The sequence below is a fragment of the Doryrhamphus excisus genome, chromosome 14 (genome assembly GCF_030265055.1).
Source record: "Doryrhamphus excisus isolate RoL2022-K1 chromosome 14, RoL_Dexc_1.0, whole genome shotgun sequence".
NCBI lineage: Eukaryota > Metazoa > Chordata > Actinopteri > Syngnathiformes > Syngnathidae > Doryrhamphus > Doryrhamphus excisus.
In genome coordinates, this window is record NC_080479.1 from 19945780 (window position 1) to 19964736 (window position 18957).

The 18957-nt window shown below is 44.0% G+C and overlaps 2 protein-coding genes across 8 annotated transcripts in view; both read left to right on the top strand.

The window, feature by feature from the left end:
- LOC131101420 (sal-like protein 3) overlaps nucleotides 1–16804 on the top strand; it is a 37973-nt gene extending 21169 nt beyond the window's left edge. For 5 of the 6 annotated variants that reach the window (XM_058046548.1, XM_058046545.1, XM_058046546.1 and 2 more), the window contains 6 exons: nucleotides 4524–4610; nucleotides 8841–9131; nucleotides 9217–9549; nucleotides 12767–15472; nucleotides 15561–15874; nucleotides 15955–16804. In XM_058046548.1, coding sequence (XP_057902531.1) covers nucleotides 9462–9549; nucleotides 12767–15472; nucleotides 15561–15874; nucleotides 15955–16347 — 3501 coding nt within the window. In that variant the 5' untranslated portion in view covers nucleotides 4524–4610; nucleotides 8841–9131; nucleotides 9217–9461 and the 3' untranslated portion in view covers nucleotides 16348–16804. The remainder of the gene's footprint in view (nucleotides 1–4523; nucleotides 4611–8840; nucleotides 9132–9216; nucleotides 9550–12766; nucleotides 15473–15560; nucleotides 15875–15954) is intronic. The other variant, XM_058046544.1, reaches the window with a different exon arrangement.
- Nucleotides 16805–17502: 698 nt separating this feature from the next.
- atp9b (ATPase phospholipid transporting 9B) overlaps nucleotides 17503–18957 on the top strand; it is a 34882-nt gene continuing 33427 nt past the window's right edge. For both annotated transcript variants that reach the window (XM_058046705.1, XM_058046706.1), the window contains exons 1-2: nucleotides 17503–17600; nucleotides 18328–18504. In XM_058046705.1, the coding sequence (XP_057902688.1) occupies nucleotides 17521–17600; nucleotides 18328–18504 (257 nt within the window). In that variant the 5' untranslated portion in view covers nucleotides 17503–17520. The remainder of the gene's footprint in view (nucleotides 17601–18327; nucleotides 18505–18957) is intronic.

Sequence of the window (18957 nt, forward strand, 5' to 3'; positions counted from 1 at the left end):
CTTGTTTAGTCACTCTTCCGTCTGTGTTAGCTGCAACTCTCATAATACCGCTGTAGCTCTGTTATGTAAATGGAACACTTGCTGTTATTTGAAGGGTTTTTTTGTGAGCGCTTTAGCATCATAATACATGGTTAGCTAGCTCATCTTAAATTGTTTTCTTGCTCTAGACCAGGGGTGCTCATTAAGTCAATCGCGATCTACCGGTCGATCGCGGAGGTGGTACTGGTCGATCGCTGGTCGATCGCGGCGTGACATTAAAAAAATATCATCCCAGCATCAATGCCGTCACTTGATTGACATACAGGGCAGCCATTCAGATGACAACTGAATGTTGCCCTTCGGGCGACCAATCAAATCAAACAACGTCTCTAAGTGCAGCAGAACTTACGATGTCAGCCTATCATCCATCCCCGTTACTTGATTGACATACAGGACAACCAGTCAGATGACAACTGAATTTTGACCTTTAGGTCACCGCTCATGCGTAAACAACGATGCAAAGTGCTAAGCTAGTCGGCGAATTGCGTTAGATTTTAAGCCCTCGCTAAAGTTTATGGTCACTAAAATGAGTGAAGGAGCTGGACCAAGTAAAAAGGCAAAAACTGGACCAAGTAAAAAGGCAAAAAACATATCACTTCCATACGGATATGGAATATTATACGGATATTATGATACGGATATTATCCATGACTGATAAACATTTGGAAGTGTGCTTGAGGCTGGCTATCAGCAGCTACTGTCCGGACTATGCATCCCTGGCTGGTTCAATTCAGTGCAAGTCATCAAAGTAAACTCAGGTAATTACAAAAAATGTTAATAGTTAATTATGTGTGTTTTGCAATATTGGCTCATTTGGTTATGTAAGGTACATCAACATACATTGTACGTACAAATAATCCTCAATACATTTGAAAATAAGTAGATGTTTTGCATTTTTGTAGTGGGTAGATCATTTTGACTCGGTCATTTTAAAAGTAGCTCGCATGCTGAAAAAGTGTGAGCACCCCTGGTCTAGAATGCACATAAAAGGGAAAGAAACATTTTAATGTTTCACGTATGGATTGTGAATGATGGGCAAAATTCCCCCAAAAGTGCAGTTCCCCTTTTAAGGTCGTAAGCGAGTCAATGAAACGATGGGCGATGGAGGCCGCCCTGGATGAATATTGTGTTGTCACAAGCGCATCCAGAGAAAGTGTGTGATATATGAGATCTATATGACCGTACCAAAGTCAACAATGCCATGACTGTTTTAAGTGGAGAGAAATGAGTTTCAGCGGCCACCGTGAAATCTCAAAGTTAAACACGCTCTTGACTGTCAGGTGACAAACCCCTCTGCCCCCCCCCATGCTTGAATGTTGCTCTTTATTTGCTCCCCCCCCCAGACTTCCATTTATAAACACAACATGACGCACAATGGCGTCCTTGTTTGCTAAAAGGGATAGCCTTAATGGAGACTTATATTTCCAGGATTATATCTGCATTCACTTGCAAATCACCCAAGAGGGGGGGGGGCGGCGGAGAAGAAGAGGGGCGGGGGCGGCTTCAATGCTCTTCCTCTGTCTATGAATAATAGTATCATTTGAATTAAGTGGACACCTGGTGCAGCGGGTTCGGCTCGGAGGCGCGGCGCTGACCCGCTACCATTGCCAACTTCCCTCTTTCCCAGCCTGTCCTTATCCGTCCCCCGCAGCCTCCAATTACATCCGCGCTCCGCTAAATGCCACACACTTGTAACTTTAGTCTCCCCTCGGCCAAAACCCGCTAGCCCCTGAAAGGCGGCGGGAGGGCCGGGGACAAACTTTTAAGAAAGCAGGAAGAGAAGAGAAATTCTTATCAATCTCCTCTTGGTTGTTTGAAAGAGGTGGTGTAACGTTACCGGAGGGGGGCACGGAGGGGGGGGAGCGGGGGGGTCCAATTAAATACAGTAAAAAGATAAAATAACAGCTTCCCGGATGGGATCAAGCCGCCTTTTGTTGATTTATTGTACATGAGTCAGCCAGCCGTGCACGGAAGGGGACGTCTCACAAGGGGTTCTATTTGTATGCGTCTCGCGTCCGCGCCGCACAATCGGGCCTGTATTGCAAATTTATACCAGGATGCGGCTTCAGTGGTGGCCGAAGAAGAAGAAGAAGAAGAAAACATGTTTCTTAAGTCAAGTGTCCGCTTCCATGAGCGCAAATGATGGAGGCTGACAAGCAAAGCTTTGTTTCAAAACTCACAGATGTCCCGTCCTTGCAGCTTTGCTGTTGGGAATACTCTGCTTACGCTGGGCTTCTGATAGCAAGGATGAAGCGGAGCTTTCCCACAGACATCAGCATCATTTCCATATTGGCTGATACCACTGCCAAAGCGGTACTTTTGAAACTGTGCCTTAACCGATACCGGAAAATAACATACATTTTGTCCATAATTAATGCCTTTTTATTTTTTCCCATGATGCTTAGGGTGCACGTTCAGGAAGTAGTGAAGTGGATGCTAATATCACGTTTTCAAGTGTTTTAAGTGTCGATTGTGTTTTGATCTGACAAATCTTAAGTAGGTTTGATCAAGTGTAGAATTCGACAGCTTCGGCTTGGACTGCTTGGATGGTGGCAGCCGTTTCATGGTCTTTGGGCGAGAGGCACATATAGACAAACAACCATTCACACTCACATTCGTACCTATGGACAATTTGGAGTGGCCAATTAACCTAGCATGTTTTTGGAATGCGGGAGCAAACCGGAGTACCCGTTAAAAACCCACGCATGCACGGGGAGAACATGCAAACTCCACACAGAGATGGCCGAGGGTGGGATTGAACTCGGGTCTCCTAGCTGTGAGGTCTGCGCACTAACCACTCGTCCGCCGTGCAGCCCGGCTTATATTCATGTGCGCTCAAAATAAATTCCGCACACTACAGTAATCCCTCGTTCATCACGGTTAATTGGTGCCAGGTACCACCGTGATAAGTGAATTTCAGGATTAAATATTAATAAACAAAATATTTTTGTAGCTAGAGCATAGAAAACCTGTTTATGACTTGGTTTATGAGTAAATATGTTTTTTAGCATGTACAAATGACGTAGCAACCTTACTCATTTTTACGCCATTATTCTTTGTTTACATCACATGACAGACTATGGGATCACTGCAGGGACAAAAGACTGCTGCCACTAGCATAGCAAGCTAGCATGCTTACTTATTCTAAAGTTAAAGGGGACCTATTGTGCTAATTTCCGATTTTGACCAAATGACAGAGAAAATTCAAGCAGAACGGTGACTGACGTCCATATTTTTTGTTCTAGTGACATCTTAAATGTCTCAACAGTTGTTTACTTCTATGAAACAAAAACAACACAGGGAAAAAAGATGTTGATGACAAAATAACTACATTTATTCACAAAACACGACACAAAATAATCAGACAAGGGAAAGAAATATGTGTACTTTGGCACAATGAGGTGCGACACGGAAACTTTTCACTCAAAACATACAAACTACAAATCAAACGCCATGAACCTAAAAAAAAAACAGCCACAACAAAAATTCTTACAACCCAGTACCAACAAAATGTGGGTCGGATATTTTTTGGGAGCAAGTCTCCCAGCTGAGGGCAGGCCTGGGAAAGCGTTCCTGATATGTGCTATGATAAATAGCGGTGATTTGCTGCGGTATTCAGACTGTGACTCACAGGAAGTGGCTGGTTCAGACACACGGTCAACATTTCATCCTGAAAAAAAAAAAACAACAACCTCTGGATCCTTTTTCGTTGTATGCAGACACGTTTACACCTTTTATTTGTTTGCCGGAATTTTTGCGGCTTTTTAGACATTTTACAAGAATGTGCAACTTCCTGCTGAGGTCTGAGCTAGCCTTGAAGTAGCCTTCCTTTCCTTATTACCTTTTTATTAAAAGGCCTCTGAATTCTATTTAAAAGGGACCGATTGTGCTCATTTCTGGCCCTTTGTGTTGAGTTGCGGACTCCGATAGAGCAGCTACACACAATCACCCACACAGAAAGCTTTCTAGATCTTCCAATGTCGGCACCTATTCCAGCTACATTTGCTTGAATTTCCAAAGCAGCCTGTTTTAATTTATTCCACCCACGGGCCGCCTCCGGGCACACCTACTCCGCTGTCATTGGTCCATTCAGCTTGTACCCGGGCACGCCCATATAAAGAAGTCTTGCTCACTGTAGAAAAATCTCTAAAAAAGCGAGCGTTCAGAGAGTTTTTCATTGCTTTCATTGAGAATCCAACATTCTAAGCACATTCATAGGTCAGAAAAAAGCACACTGACAAGCTACAGTCCTGTTATAATGTGTTTACACGCAGAGGCCTTGATGGACAGCAAAGTTCTCCATTCACTCGCACTATCAAAGCCTAAGAGGTAAAGCGAAATAAAGAAATCAATAGCGAGACGCCGCGTTAAGATGGAAAGAGAGGCTACGCTACACAACTGTGCTAAATCCAAGCTAACGGTGCTGCTGTCAATCAGTCCTTTGTTGGCGTTTTCATTCTTCTTCTGTCTGCTTTGTGTTTGAGGGATGAAGGGCCAGCTACCATTCCTAAAGGAGCGATCCATCTGGTCTGGGATCCCGACGGGATGAGCCGGTTGATACACCTGAACAGGTACGTGGTCAAAATACTCCAAACCCTGCCACCGTGGATTTGAGCGTTTAGCGGCCGGCTGTCGCGTATTAAGTCAAATTCAAATAGCCAGTATTGATGGTGTTATCAGGCCGCCGCAGCCCGGTCCTGCTGTATTGATCCTTTCTGGTGATTTATGATCATTTTCACACACAAAACAGCCACCTTTTGTGTGATTATATGAGCAAACAGAGGCTGAGTGAATGTCATTCTTTGGGATCTTTATAAACGGGCACGGGATGCTACAAATTGTTATGATTGAGTGAGTTTCATTGAAAAGTAAATCACAAGGACAGCGGGACTCCACTCGCCTGAAATGTGTGGACACGCCCTCAGGCCTTCTGTTTGGGACCCGTCCATTGCTGATATCACCTTCTTATGGTTCTTTCTTTCAGCCAAAAAAAGCCATGTTCTCTCTACATTGCGAGGATAAAGTCTAAATCAAGGGTGGGCAAACTACGGCCCGGGGGCCACATGTGGCCCACTAAGCGTTTGAATCCGGCCCGCCAGTTGCTTTCTAACTTTTAACATACATGCTGGCGACATGACTTGCAAGTCGGATGTCTTCTTCAGTAAAAAAAATAACAATAAAAATAATAAAAAATTATTTTTCATGTAAAATTCAAGTTTGATGTGGTTTGATGTTTAAAGTGCTCTGGAAAAAAGGGATATATGGAACATATTTAAAACATATAGCTAATAATCTGACACGTTTACAGATAGAATTATACAAAAAAGTACATAAATAAAATAAATAATAAATGTATAAAAATATAATAATTGATACATAATGTAATTAATAATAATATAATTATAATATATATAATAAATTATATATATATATATAATATGTAGATTAAATATGTAATATAATATAATATAATATAATATAATAAATAAAATTAGACAAATAATTCTAGGTGGACTGTTATACAAATACATACAAATAATATATACAAATAAGTAAATAAAATAATTAAATAAATAATAAAAATATAATATCATATATTAAATATAATATATATAATACAATTAATATATATAATATAATTAATCAAAATATATAATAAATAAATAAAATTAGACAAATAATTCAAGGTGGACTGTTAGAATTATAAGTGTAAAATAATGTGTGTGTTATAAAAATATACATTCTGGCCCCCCGCACAGTTTTGTTAACTCAGTGCGGCCCACGAGTCCAAAAGTTTGCCCACCCCTGGTCTAAATATTATAGCAATAAACTAATACAAGATGAAAATTATTATACAATAAGGTTGAAAAAAAAACATCTGAAAAAAGGTCATCATTTTAAAAGAAAAAAAGAAAGAACTCCTCAAAATGATGACCTTTTTTCAGATGTTTTTTAGTAGCATTTTTATTTATTTTTAATATTTGATTTATTTATGTATTTTTATTTATTATTATAATTATTTATTATTTTCATTTGATTTATTTATAATTTTAGTAGCATAGTATTTAAATTTTACACAGTCCCAATATCGGGAAGACATGGGTTTGAATCTCCGCTTGGGCGTCCAGGGAGTCCAGGGTGTACAGCTGGGATAGGCTCCAGCATCCCCGCAACTTTCGTGAGGATAAGCGGTAGAAAATGGATGGATAGTACGAAAAGAAAATGAAAAAGTCAGAATTTCGAGATAAGAAAGTCATGATTACGAGATTAAAATAAAAAAACAGATGCTGTGATAGAAACGGCGATGTGACGAAGGCTCCAGTGTCGTCTTCTTCAGCGGAGGCCTCGTCACATGGTACTACACTATTATGAGTTTTTACCTCATCATTTTTCCCACTATTGGGATTGTCACAAAAACGGGTTTCCATAAAAAACAAAAAGTTTAAATATTTGGAAAATGTAAAAAAAACAACAGCAAAAACCGAGGGAAAAAAGGAAGCTGATACTAATATGTATAAAACTTTTTAGCATTGCTAAAATTGCTAAAAATGTGTTGCTTTGCTAAATATCAAAGTTGCATCCTTTCATTTTCACGACGTGCCCCTCCCTGGAGAACCCTTGAACACCCTGGTGTACACCGTTTCTTCAATGTCCAGGGTAATAATTGGATTAGAAGACTCTCCCACTTGGTCATTTCCTGACGTATACAACGATGGCGGCTTCAGATGCGTTTTGAAGCGGCGCTCCAACAGATGCACGCAGAAGTCCACTCCTTTCCTTCAAGGGCTCTTTGCCTCTCACGTGCACGCCAACTCATGGTCAAGTCGCCGCTCGTTAGATTTTGCGTGGCGGTGACGGCGCCGATGACCAAGAATCGATATGGAATCAAGGACGCTGGAGTGTCCAGATAAGCGGCCCCCGCCGGCGCGGCCATTCATCATAAGTCTGCCCCAACCTGATAGTTCCTTAGAGATGATGTTCGGGGGCAGGAGGGGAGGCCGCCTTATCTCCCCACGGCAGCGCGATGGAAGACGACACGGCGATCAATAGCGGCTTGTTGTGGAGTACTTGCAATTATCAACAGCTGATTCAGCCCCCCCCTCCCCCCGACCCCGCCACCCAAAGTGCATCTTTTCACAGAACATGATTACAAGTTTGAGGACAAAAGAAGGATTACAGCTTTGTTGGTGTCGAGTGGACGGTCTGCTGTCATGGAAGTGTCCAATATTGGAAAACGTCAATCCACTCCCCCCAAAGGGGATTTCAACACTTGCTCCCTCTAGTGGCTATGTGTGGGGTAGGCCATTGGATGCATTGGAAGTGCTATGATCTTCTGCGATCACCTCATATCTTGGCCTTTCTCTTCATGATCGTCTTGTAGCTAAAGGCCAAAATACAAAATAAACCAATAAAAGTAGAACATGTACATTTTTCATGGACTTTGGATCCTAGCAATACCCCTTATGAGCTATTGCTAGCAACTAAACAGAGAAGGAGCTCTTGGGGGAGAGCTTATGTGGCTTACGGCCTCACCCATATAAGGAAGTCCGCCCCTCTGTGACATCACAAAGGTACAGTTTTACCACGCCTTCTGAAAGCGAGCGTTTTGAGCCATCCTAAACTGACTTCCAAATACACAAACCTCCTTATCTAAAACTTTGGCTTAGTTTAACACCAGAATACAACATTCTAATTACATTGAACTAATTACATTGAAAATTTAAAAAAAGCACAATAGGTCCCCTTTAAGAGCTAGGAAAAATGTTTTTATTTGATGCAACAATAGTCTACAGCAGGGGTGGGCAAACTACGGCCCGGGGGCCACATCCGGCCCGCCAAGTGTTTGAATACGGCCCGCCCAATCTTTCAAAAGTATTTAATTTAAATTCAACATACAACCTGGCATCATGGCCTGAGCCAACCTTTTGATGGTTGTATCAATTTCGTTTTTTGACATGGTCTGTTGTTTACAAAGTGCTCCTGAAAAAAGAGACACAAGCACATAATAATAATAAAAATTAAAATAATAATTATTATATTATTATTATAACTATTATGATTATTATATTTATTATATTAATGCTAATTATTATATTAATTGTATATAATAATATTGTTATATTTGCATATTTTACATAATAATAATATAATTATTATTATTTTAATTATTATAATATTTTATTATTTTTAAAATATTTAAATATAAATATAAAATAATAAATAATAATAGCAGATTGCATGACAATTTTACAGATACAATAATACCAGGTGGACTGTTACGTGTAAAATATATAGTCTCACGAGGTTTGTGGGGGGGGGGTGCAAATAATAAAATATGAATAAAAAATAAAAATGCAAAAATAAAATATGCATATGAAAAATAATATTTTTCTGCCCCAACCTGAAAAATAATATTTTTCATATGCAAATGCTTATTTCTTAGCATTTGTAGCTATTTTATTTGTTATATGCACTGGATAATGGAACTACACCTTTCATACCCACTGTGCAGTATACAGTATATGATTAATAATAATTATTATTTAAAATTGATAACTTAAAAAAATAATTCATGTGATAATGTTTATTTCCTAGCATGTACAATAAGTATTATTTTTGATGCCATAACAGTACTATTATGAACATTCTCAGCATTCACATGATATAGGAAGATATTTGGGATGTGTTATGATGGTATAGATATTTTATTTTGTTAAACAATTACATAACCAAACAATGTGTTGCTCCAAAGGAATAAACTTCAATTCGATGTTCTTCATCCTTACTTCCTCCTGATCCAGTATTTAGTGGTGGGAGGTGACATGAAATGGACCGAGTGGGACACCCTCCGGGCGCACCGAGGCTGGGAGGACATCCCGTCAAGGACCGGAGGAGGAGGAGCAGCTTCAGGACTCATCCAGCGTGTCTTCACTGCGCAAAGTTCGGCTGGGAAATCCGGCCTTTTTTTGCACCCTGATGTTTCAGCAAGTAACCCGAGTCTGGAAAAGCGCAAGCCTGAAAACTTTAAGGACGACATGCCAGAGAGGACCACCGGACGTCTCGTTTCGCCTTCTCTTTACTCACTTTGGGCTGTGCGTAAAAGCACCACCGGAAGTGAAGTCATCGCTGTTATTATTATTATTGAACCCCGTCCCTCATTTCCATATCTTGTTGCAGCCAATCCCCACCGCAGAGGACACCGAGGGTCCTAAAAGCACCAGACCCCCACCCCCTTCCTTCCATCATCATCATCATCATCAGCATCATCATCACCGCACTGACATGCGCAATCGGCACCGCCGGGCATCCACACCAGCCTCGCTCCTCCGTGGCGCTTATTTCATTCGGTGCTCTCCCACCGGAGGCTCCCAGTCGCTGCTAACCGAGGACGGAGGGCCAGGCGGCGGCGTCCAGAGAGCAACATGTCCCGGCGCAAGCAAGCCAAGCCGCAGCACCTCGGGGCCGGCCAGGAGGAGCGTCGCGGCGGCCTCCCCCTCCTCCGAGATGACGGTATGTGTACCCGCTTGGAAGTTTGTTGGGAAAAGTTAACAGCGTTTGTTTTGATATGTTTTATGACTTTTAGTTGGAGATTTGATACGTTATAGGACTTTTTATTATCATTTTTAGCCTTTTAATGAGAGTTACACAATTCCATCCTGCTCGGGTTTCATCTTGGTCTTAGGAGTTATTTACTTTTTAAGAATAAAAATATATTATTATGTGGGAAAACATCAAGTTGCACAATCTTAGTGCAATTAATAATCATGTATAAATGGTTTGCCACTAAAATTAAAATGAAAATAGTGTAGTGAAAAACGTACATGGAGAATGTCATATAAAAACATTTTTAAAGTAAAGAAAAAAGTTTCTTCAATGACGCGCTGCGCATAAATATTTCTTCAAATAACATAAAAAAATCCAAATAGTTTGAGTCCAAGGATGCTCAACATATCACATCATGATATCAGTGCAACCGGATCCGCCTGTATCCTATGTTATCATACACCACATCTTCCTCTTGTCGTTCTTTCTCATGGCACCAATAATTATATTCCCTCCTGCGGACGAGCGCACGTTATTTGAACCATTTCATCATGCGAGGATTCAATTAAGACAAATAAATAAATCATAAAAAAAAGATGCAAAGGCAAGCGGGCTCCATGCAAATCTTAATACGCTCTAATGAAACAAGCGTCATCTCCTGGAAGTATCGAAGTACTAGCTTGTGGTCCGTATTCTTGTGAAAAGTGCCACAGAGGAGCTCCACAGTCCCGCATCATAATACAATTAGTACATGTCAACCCCCCCCCCCCCCCCCAGGGCCAAAGGTCACTGGAAGAGGCAACGACGGCGGGCTGAGAGTCTGTTTGCTTTTAGTCTGATGATGTTTTCTCTCTCCTCTTCTTTTTTTTCCTCCACCCACCCTGGAACCACAGAGCCAGAAAGAGACATAAATCTGCTGTCTGCTCCTGTTATTATGGATAGGGAGAATTATAGCGCTGGAAATTGTCAGATACATTCATACGTCCTATTATATTTGGACAAATATTTAAAGCTGGGGATAAAAAATGACCTCGCCTTTGTTTTCTCTGGAAGTAAATTGTACAAAGTGAAGGCGGGTTTTTTCCCTCCCGTCCGTGTTCGGACCACCCACTTGGTGAGCTGATTATTTACCTCTGACAGGCCCTACTTTTCACATAGATTTCCCTCGCTCCGCTAATTGCACGCTTCCATTGTCAGCTCGGAAGTTGAAAGGCGTCTTGAAGGTTTGTCAGCCAGTGTAAACGTTGTTTTTGCACGAGGATGCATCGGCTCCTGCTGGGGTGTCCAAAGTACGGCTCGGGGGCTCATTTCCATCCTGCAGCCCGTTGAAATTGCCGTTTGCATTTGTCACATCTTTTGGAACAAATTAACGATGAAAGAGTGTTCCCACTGTGTTCGTCTTACAGGTAAAAATCCACGTTGTTCTTTTGTCCACCCAAAGGAGTCGTTTATGTTGACGTGTTGTAGGATTGTCAACTTTGTCATTACCGCTGTCAATGTCCGGCATCAAAATGTACACATAGTGACTTCCTGTTCAGTGCAAAATAAGCTAAACAAAACAACAAGAGACAAGATTTGAAATAAAAATAAGCACAAATAGAGGGAACCATGTCGACAAACAAAACTAGGAAAGGCTAGTTTCGCTTATGTCGACTTGAGCCAGTCAATCAGAGGGGCGTGGCCTTAAAGGGCTTCCATTCTGTACCAGTAATTAGCTTTGTGACCTGTAGCTCAACGCTAAGATTCGGATGGTGTGTCCATTAGCTTATAGCAGGGGTGTCCAAACTTTCCAGGGAGGGCCGCATACTGAAAAATGATGAGTGGTCACTTTTATATATATATTTTTTCTTAACCAACCTATGTACGGTAGATATAATGTGATATTTTTATATTTATGAGATGCATCTCATCTCATATAATTAATAATAATAATTTTTTTACACTATTTTGCTTGTTTTTCCTCTTTTCCAATATTTCAACTTTCTTCTCAATTCTCCTAATATTTATGAGATTTTATTATTTTTAAATTAGAAAAAAAATTATTATATAATTATAACTTTTGGTTCTCATAACATTACTTTCTACTTCAATTTTTCAACCATATACTATTTTTTCTCTTAATAATATGACTTTATTCTCCTCATATTTAATCATTTTTTTAATTGAAAATTACAAATTTAATTTTTTTTGCTGTTGGTGCTTTTTCAAATTATTTTTCTTTTTTAATTGTATTTTGAAAAGGGCTGCTCTTTGGACGCCTATGGCTTATAGCATACCTTTAATAAAGCATGCTTCAATTTGAATGTACATGGATCTCAGTGGAAAAAGCTGCAATGCCTTCATAGTTGGTAACAACTGGTACACACACACACACACACACACACACACACACTAATTTACGACTGCACAGACGGCACACCTGTGGATACCGCTCTAAAAGCACATTTCAATGTTCTTACTTTGAAGTAGAAATCCAGCATGTATGTGAGCTAAACAGTCATTAGCGCGTAGCGACAGGTGGCAGACATCATGGTTTTTACGTTAAAGCGGAGAAAAGTACCCTTGTGGCACAAACCGACATATTTATAGGACCGCTTTCATTCCCAAAGCCAAATTGGTGCCACGCAAACGGACACAAGGAGGAGTTAAACTTGGCTCCTTAATGGAGCCAATCCCGATCAGATCCAATACAATATCACATATTTAGCTGTGCTATGACTGACATCCCATCACTTTGAATTCCCAAATGAGATCCAAATCAATGCCGAGAAGGATTGTTAAAGCAAAGTCAAATGTTTTTTTTTTTGTTTTTTTTTTGCATGGGGTTGAATTAAATAAACAGGCAATAAAAAAATCAATGCAACATATGGCATTATGCGTCTGAATGCACAATGGAGAGGTCAGATAATCTTATTGATTTTCCCGGCTGATTATTAACATCCGAGAGCAGCTTGTGTGCAGCTTTGCGGCTCGGCTTTAAAGTGACCTGTTTCATTTCAAAGTGGCGTCGCTTAATCAAGGTGAGCTCTCGTGCAGCTGCGCTCTGCGGACGCAAACAATACAAAGACACCAGGAGTCCATAATGCGGCAGTTATTTGCATTTTTCCAGTTTGAGGTAGACAATGAGCTTCTCCGCTCAGGAGCACGGTAATCCAACTCATTCCATAATGTGAATCTTTCCCAGGCTCAGTGCAAAGCGGGGAGAGAGAGGACACCAGCGGGACTGGAGGTTCCCCCCGCCGCGACGACACGCACGTTTGCAACAAATGCTGCGCCGAGTTCTTCACTTGGGCTGAGCTGAAGGAGCACCACAAGTCCTGCGTGGAGGACTGCTCGGTGTTCATCATGAAAAACGGCGAAGGGGCGCACGGTGGCGGGGAATCTCCCTCTCCCGTCCCCAGCGTGGTGTCCAGTGACTCGTCCGCGGTGGACGCCGGCTTCGACCTGGGCGAGACACCCGTGACCGACAACGACAGCCTGGACAACGCGGAGGAAGGGCTGGATGAAGCCATGGAGGTCGAACACCACCCCCGAGACAAATACGCAATCCCGTCCAGCCCTCCGCCGCCTGACTCTACCGGGACCCCGCTGGTTTCAGCCGCCTACAGCATACCCGACACCAATGTGACCCTGGAGATCCTTCACAGCACCAGGGTGGCCGTGGCCCAATTCTCCCAGGCGGTCGGCAGCAACGGCACCGCCGGGAGGTCCGCTTCGGCCGCCATCCCCGTAATTCTGGAGCACCTGCTGGCGCTGCAGCAACAGCAGGTCCATCAGCTCCAGCTCATCGAGCAGATCTGCAGCCAGGTAGCCACCATGAATAAGCAGCCCAGCCGGGGGGCGTCAAATCCGGTCTCGGCGCCCCGGCCCACTGCAGCCAACACCCTCGCTTCGACTAATCCCATCCTGCCGCTGACAGGAAGTACGCCGTCAAACGTCAGCGACCAGGGTGCTGGTCTCGTGCCGGAAAAGTCCCAAAGTCTCCCCTCAGAAACTGTATGCAAGCGGTCGGCCTTCAGGGATCCCGTATGTTCCTCCGGAAATTCAACTCCGTCCATCTCCACCTGCAGCAGCATCTCTGCCTTGATGCCTCCGTACAGCGGCTCACACGCCAGCGCCATTGGCAGCCGCCAGACCCTCAGCTGTCCCAGTCCCGGACCGCTGGGGCAGAGCAGTCTCCTGGGCTCCCCCGCCGGCCTCCCCTTCCTGCCTCAGAGCCCCCCCAGCGGCGTCATCTTCCCCAATCCCTTGGCCAGCATCGCCGCCACGGCCAACGCACTCGACCCTCTGGCCGCCCTGATGAAGCACAGGAAGGGGAAACAACCGTCCTTGTTTGAAAGCAAGCCCGCCCCCGAGGAGCCGTTCTTCAAGCACAAATGTCGCTTCTGTGCCAAAGTGTTTGGCAGCGACAGCGCCCTGCAGATCCACCTGCGCTCCCACACCGGGGAGCGGCCCTTTAAATGCAACATCTGCGGCAACCGCTTCTCCACCAAGGGGAACTTGAAGGTGCACTTCCAGAGGCACAAGGAGAAGTACCCTCAGGTCCAGATGAACCCTTACCCGGTGCCCGAGTATCTGGACAATGTGCCAACCACCTCAGGGATTCCCTACGGAATGTCTGTTCCCCCGGAAAAACCTGTCTCGTCATGGTTGGATACCAAAGCTGCCATGGCAACCCTGCCAGCCTCCGTGGGTCTTCCACTCTCCTCCACTGGAACCGGCGTGGGGGGTGTAGCGCCATCTGTTCCGCCCCTGTACCAGCCTGCTGCTGCTGAATGCGTGTCGCCGAGCCAGAGAGGCCGGGACGCTCACACGTCTCCGCTTTTAGAGACTCCGCTGTCCAACCATGAGATAGAAGGTTCGAATCTAGAGATGGTTCACCTGCCCCAAACTTGTCCCCAGAAACCCAGAAGCACTCCGGCGACCGGCACCACGATACGATCCGTAGCCACCACGCCTGAACCTGCAGCATCGGCATCGCCCGTCTCCAGCTCCCCCTCCCCCCTCCCACTAAACTCAGAAGAGGTCTCCCTCTCATCCAGCGACCCCATGGACTCTATGCAAACCTCGGAAACCTCAAAGCTCCAGCAGCTTGTGGAGAACATCGACAAAAAGATGACGGACCCTAACCAGTGCGGCCTCTGCCACCGCATCCTCAGCTGTCAGAGCGCGCTGAAGATGCACTACCGCATCCACACGGGCGAGAGGCCCTACAAGTGCAAGGTGTGCGGCAGGGCCTTCACCACCAAGGGCAACCTGAAGACCCACGTCGGGGTTCACCGGGAGAACCCGCCTGTCCAGGTGCAGCATTCCTGTCCCATCTGCCAGAAGAAGTTCACCAACGCCGTGGTCCTTCAGCAGCACATCCGCATGCACGTGGTGGGTCAGACCCCGGAGTCCGCCCAGCTGGAGATGGCTGGAGATATGAATGACAGGAGCTTCGACAGCCCCAGCAGCAACGACCAAGACCTCGGTGATGACGTTTCCATGGAGGGTGACGACACGGAGGAAGGACGTGACGTAGAAAACGTGGCGCTTCTGAGTTCCCCGAAATCCTCACCTGCTCCTGAGAACCAAATGATGAACCTCAGCACCTTCTTTGGGAGTAAACCCCTCACAAACGGCTACGGCGACTACGCTCAGCTGCAGATTAAATGCTCTTTGACGGAGAAAGGCCTGGAGAACCTGGGTGCAAACAGCCCCCCTGCAACACCGCCTCTATCGCCGCCGCAGAGGACGGACTCTGGAGAACTTTTTGTGGCCTCGGTAAAGAAAGAACATCTGGAGTCACCTGCTTCTGCACCCTTGGAACTGAGAGGAACGCAACCTAATAAAGTGTGCGTGAAAGAAGAGACCATGTATTGTTCAGCCATCCAACCCAGACCAATGGGTAAATGTTATTAATGTATTAATAATTGTTATTATTTTGGTGCCGACATGCGGTGTAAATGTAAATGTGCTGTTCATCTTCTCTCAAGGTCTTCCCAACCTGACCAGCACGTCATCCAGATCGATAAAGATGGAGGTAAACGGCCACAGCGACGGCCAGCACCCGTCCTTCGGTGTGCACCTTTCAGCGCCCTACCCGTCTGTCGTCACCAGCCCGGGAATAACCTCGCTGCTCGGCGCCGCGCCTCCTCGCCGCGCACCCAAGCAGCACAACTGCAACGTGTGCGGCAAGAACTTCTCCTCGGCCAGCGCCCTGCAGATCCACGAGCGCACGCACACCGGCGAGAAACCATTCGTCTGCTCCGTCTGCGGCCGAGCCTTCACCACCAAGGGCAATCTGAAGGTCAGCTAACGCTAACTGACGCTAACTGACGCTAACTTTGCAGCTAGAACGCATCCGTAACCTCCCGTCTCCCCTCGCAGGTTCATATGGGAACTCACATGTGGAACAACACGCCGGCCAGGAGAGGCAGGCGGCTATCGGTGGACAACCCCATCGCCCTCCTGGGTGGCGATGCCATGAAGTTGGGAGAAATGTTCCAGAAGGACCTGGCCTCCCGCGCCATGAACGTGGATGCGGGCTTTTGGAGCCGCTACGCCAGCGCCATCACCAACAGCCTGGCCATGAAGAACAACGAGATCTCTGTGATTCAGAATGGAGGCATCTCCACGCTTCACCAGATGACTGCGGGCATAGACAGAGTGAACGGCACAGCCAGTCCAATGACGAGTCTGGCCAAGAACGGCATGGAGCTGGGAAACGGCAGGCACTTTTCTATGCTGATTGATGACAGTAAAGAAATTGGAATCAACTGATGCAATCTATTATGGACATTAAAATATTGTTGGAAAACATCTTGTTTCTTCTGATATGTATATACACACAAATAGATTTATTTGATTTGTTCATGGAGAGACGCTAGTAGGGGATTCACAGTTTGCTGTATTTGCTTTGTTTTCTTGTTTTTGTTGAATAATTACCTGGGAATCCACTCATGGCTGAGAGGGATGGCTGCTCGGAAGAAGGGAACATACTGAATGTTCAAATCAATAATGCAAAAAGTCTGCGCTCCATCCTCTGGACAGCTGCCCAATGCTGCTAGCTGGTGCAAAGCACAACATATGCTGCTCTGTTTGTCTGTGTTGTTGCTGGAAAATTGTCTTTTGTTAGCAACACTGGGGCAGAATAAAATGGAGAACAAAATGCTCGGCTGACTACCTCAATTGCCAAAAGCTCTACCTCTCCGGATCATGCGTTCCCACGCAAAAATGGACTGTTGATGCCAGTTTTGAATGCTGTTTTGATATTAAACATTCTGCTGTAATCAGCACTCTATATCCATTCCAACTGAAGCTCCTATCCCGGCATTCATATGAGCAATACCAATGCGTACTAATAATTACAATACATTTGATTGGTGGTGGTACTTTTCGACGCAAATAAATAAATGCCAGGTCTTAGGGACTTCATGAGCTCATAAATGCAAAAGTAATAAATAATAATAATAGTAAATTTTATTTTTAACGCACTTTGTATCAAATAAATGATCTCAAAGTGCAACACTTACAATAGAAGAATAAAATGTAAAAGAATAAAAGTAAACGAAATGTCACAATATCACAATTAGATCAATCAAAATAAGTAGAGCAGTACAATCAATTGAATATCTGTATTTGTATTTACACTATGCATATGAATGATTTCTGCGTGGTGCCTTCGTGGATTGTCGGAACTTTTCTGCATTCCACAAAAGATTGGCCTCCAAACGTACCAGACTAGTTATGTTTAAAATATATACCTTTTTAATCAATTGTTAAAATACATGTAGTATCGAGTCAACGAGGGAGAACACCGCAGAGATCAAAACTGTTCACAAAACCGATGAAGACCGCTTCGTCAGATTCTGACTACAAGTTCCTGGAATGCAGCATTAATCTCCTCGGGGCGATTGGCCGGCGTGACGTCATCTTGTGGCCCTCCCAGCCAAGATGGCTGACAGCATCCCATTAGCTCCGATGCGGAAGAGCTCGAGGAGAAACCCTTACTACAACGCCAGCAGACAGTCAAGGTATTTGGACACAATTCGTCATCGTTTCTGCGTTCGAGTTGACGAAATAGTGTTGGAACGTTAACGTTTTCTTCTCCTCTCGCCCAAGTTTGCTTGTGTTGGTGTTTGTGTTCGCGCGAATGTTAGCTTGTTTTGCTAGCGTCGCTTCCTTCCTTCCCGTTATTGTGTTTTGACAGGTGACAGGCAGCTAGGCGGTACAAAAACCTCAAATCTCACAAATCTCACCTCTATTTAAACAAGAAACGTAACGTAGCGTAGTTGTGTCTGCTTTAGAGCCCAACCACCCGTTTAAGCTCTGCGCCGCCAACCTTGTTCCTGTTCCGTCAACTGTGAACATTTAAAGACACATTGCAGCTAAATGAACCAGCGTCGTTATTGTTATTATTATTATTATTTCTTTCACAGGGCTTATTTTGTCACACTTGGTAAGAATGCGATTATAAACCAAGGACAGGAAGTAAAGCAGGCCATCTACCAATAAACAACATTTGTTTAGTAGAAATGATTCAATCTACGGTGGCCGTTAGGGTCAAACACGCATCAACGTCCGAAAGCTGAAAACATGTCATAAAGGTAAACCACACAAATGTGATGAGGAAGTTTGTTTATGGAATAAAACATCATGCATAAAGACAGAATACTGTTGTTGTATATTGTATTCATTTAGGAGGATATATGACTCCACGTTCATTAAGAGCATACTCTAAAGTGATGTCTCTCCTTCCAGATTCTCGCTAGATGATGAACCATCCAATCTGGATGAAATGCCTCTGATGATGTCCGAGGAAGGCTTCGAGAACGACGAGAGCGACTACCAGACGCTGCCCCGGGCCAGAGTCAACCACAGACACAGCAGAGGCCTCGGCTGGTTCCTCCTCGGGGGTTGGAAAGTGTTGTGTTGCAGGTATGTCAAATGTGTGTATTGTGCTGTGGACAAGGTTTTTATTGACATGTGGAGGTCACGTCGTCACCTGCTTGATTTGGCAGCCTGGAGGTACGTAGAAGGTAAATGTCTGACACTAAATGGACATTCTATTCAATCTTTATGCTTCTGTTTAGACAGCAAAATAGTTAGCCTATTTAAATATATATTACTATCTAATTATGCATCAAATGCTGTTAAAAAGACTTCAAATGATATTGATTTTGAATTATTTAGTAATTCACTGCCAGCCATTTTCAGAGACGAGAGTTCTAAACTGCCAGAGTTTTGGGGCATTTTTGCTGAACTTTGAAGACCCACAGAATATTGAGGTTTAGGACTACATTGAGACTATGTGGGTCTGGATGGTTTCAGCATGAACACCTGATTTTGACTGAAAATCAGATTTTCCTACAGAGAAGTGACCATATTTTT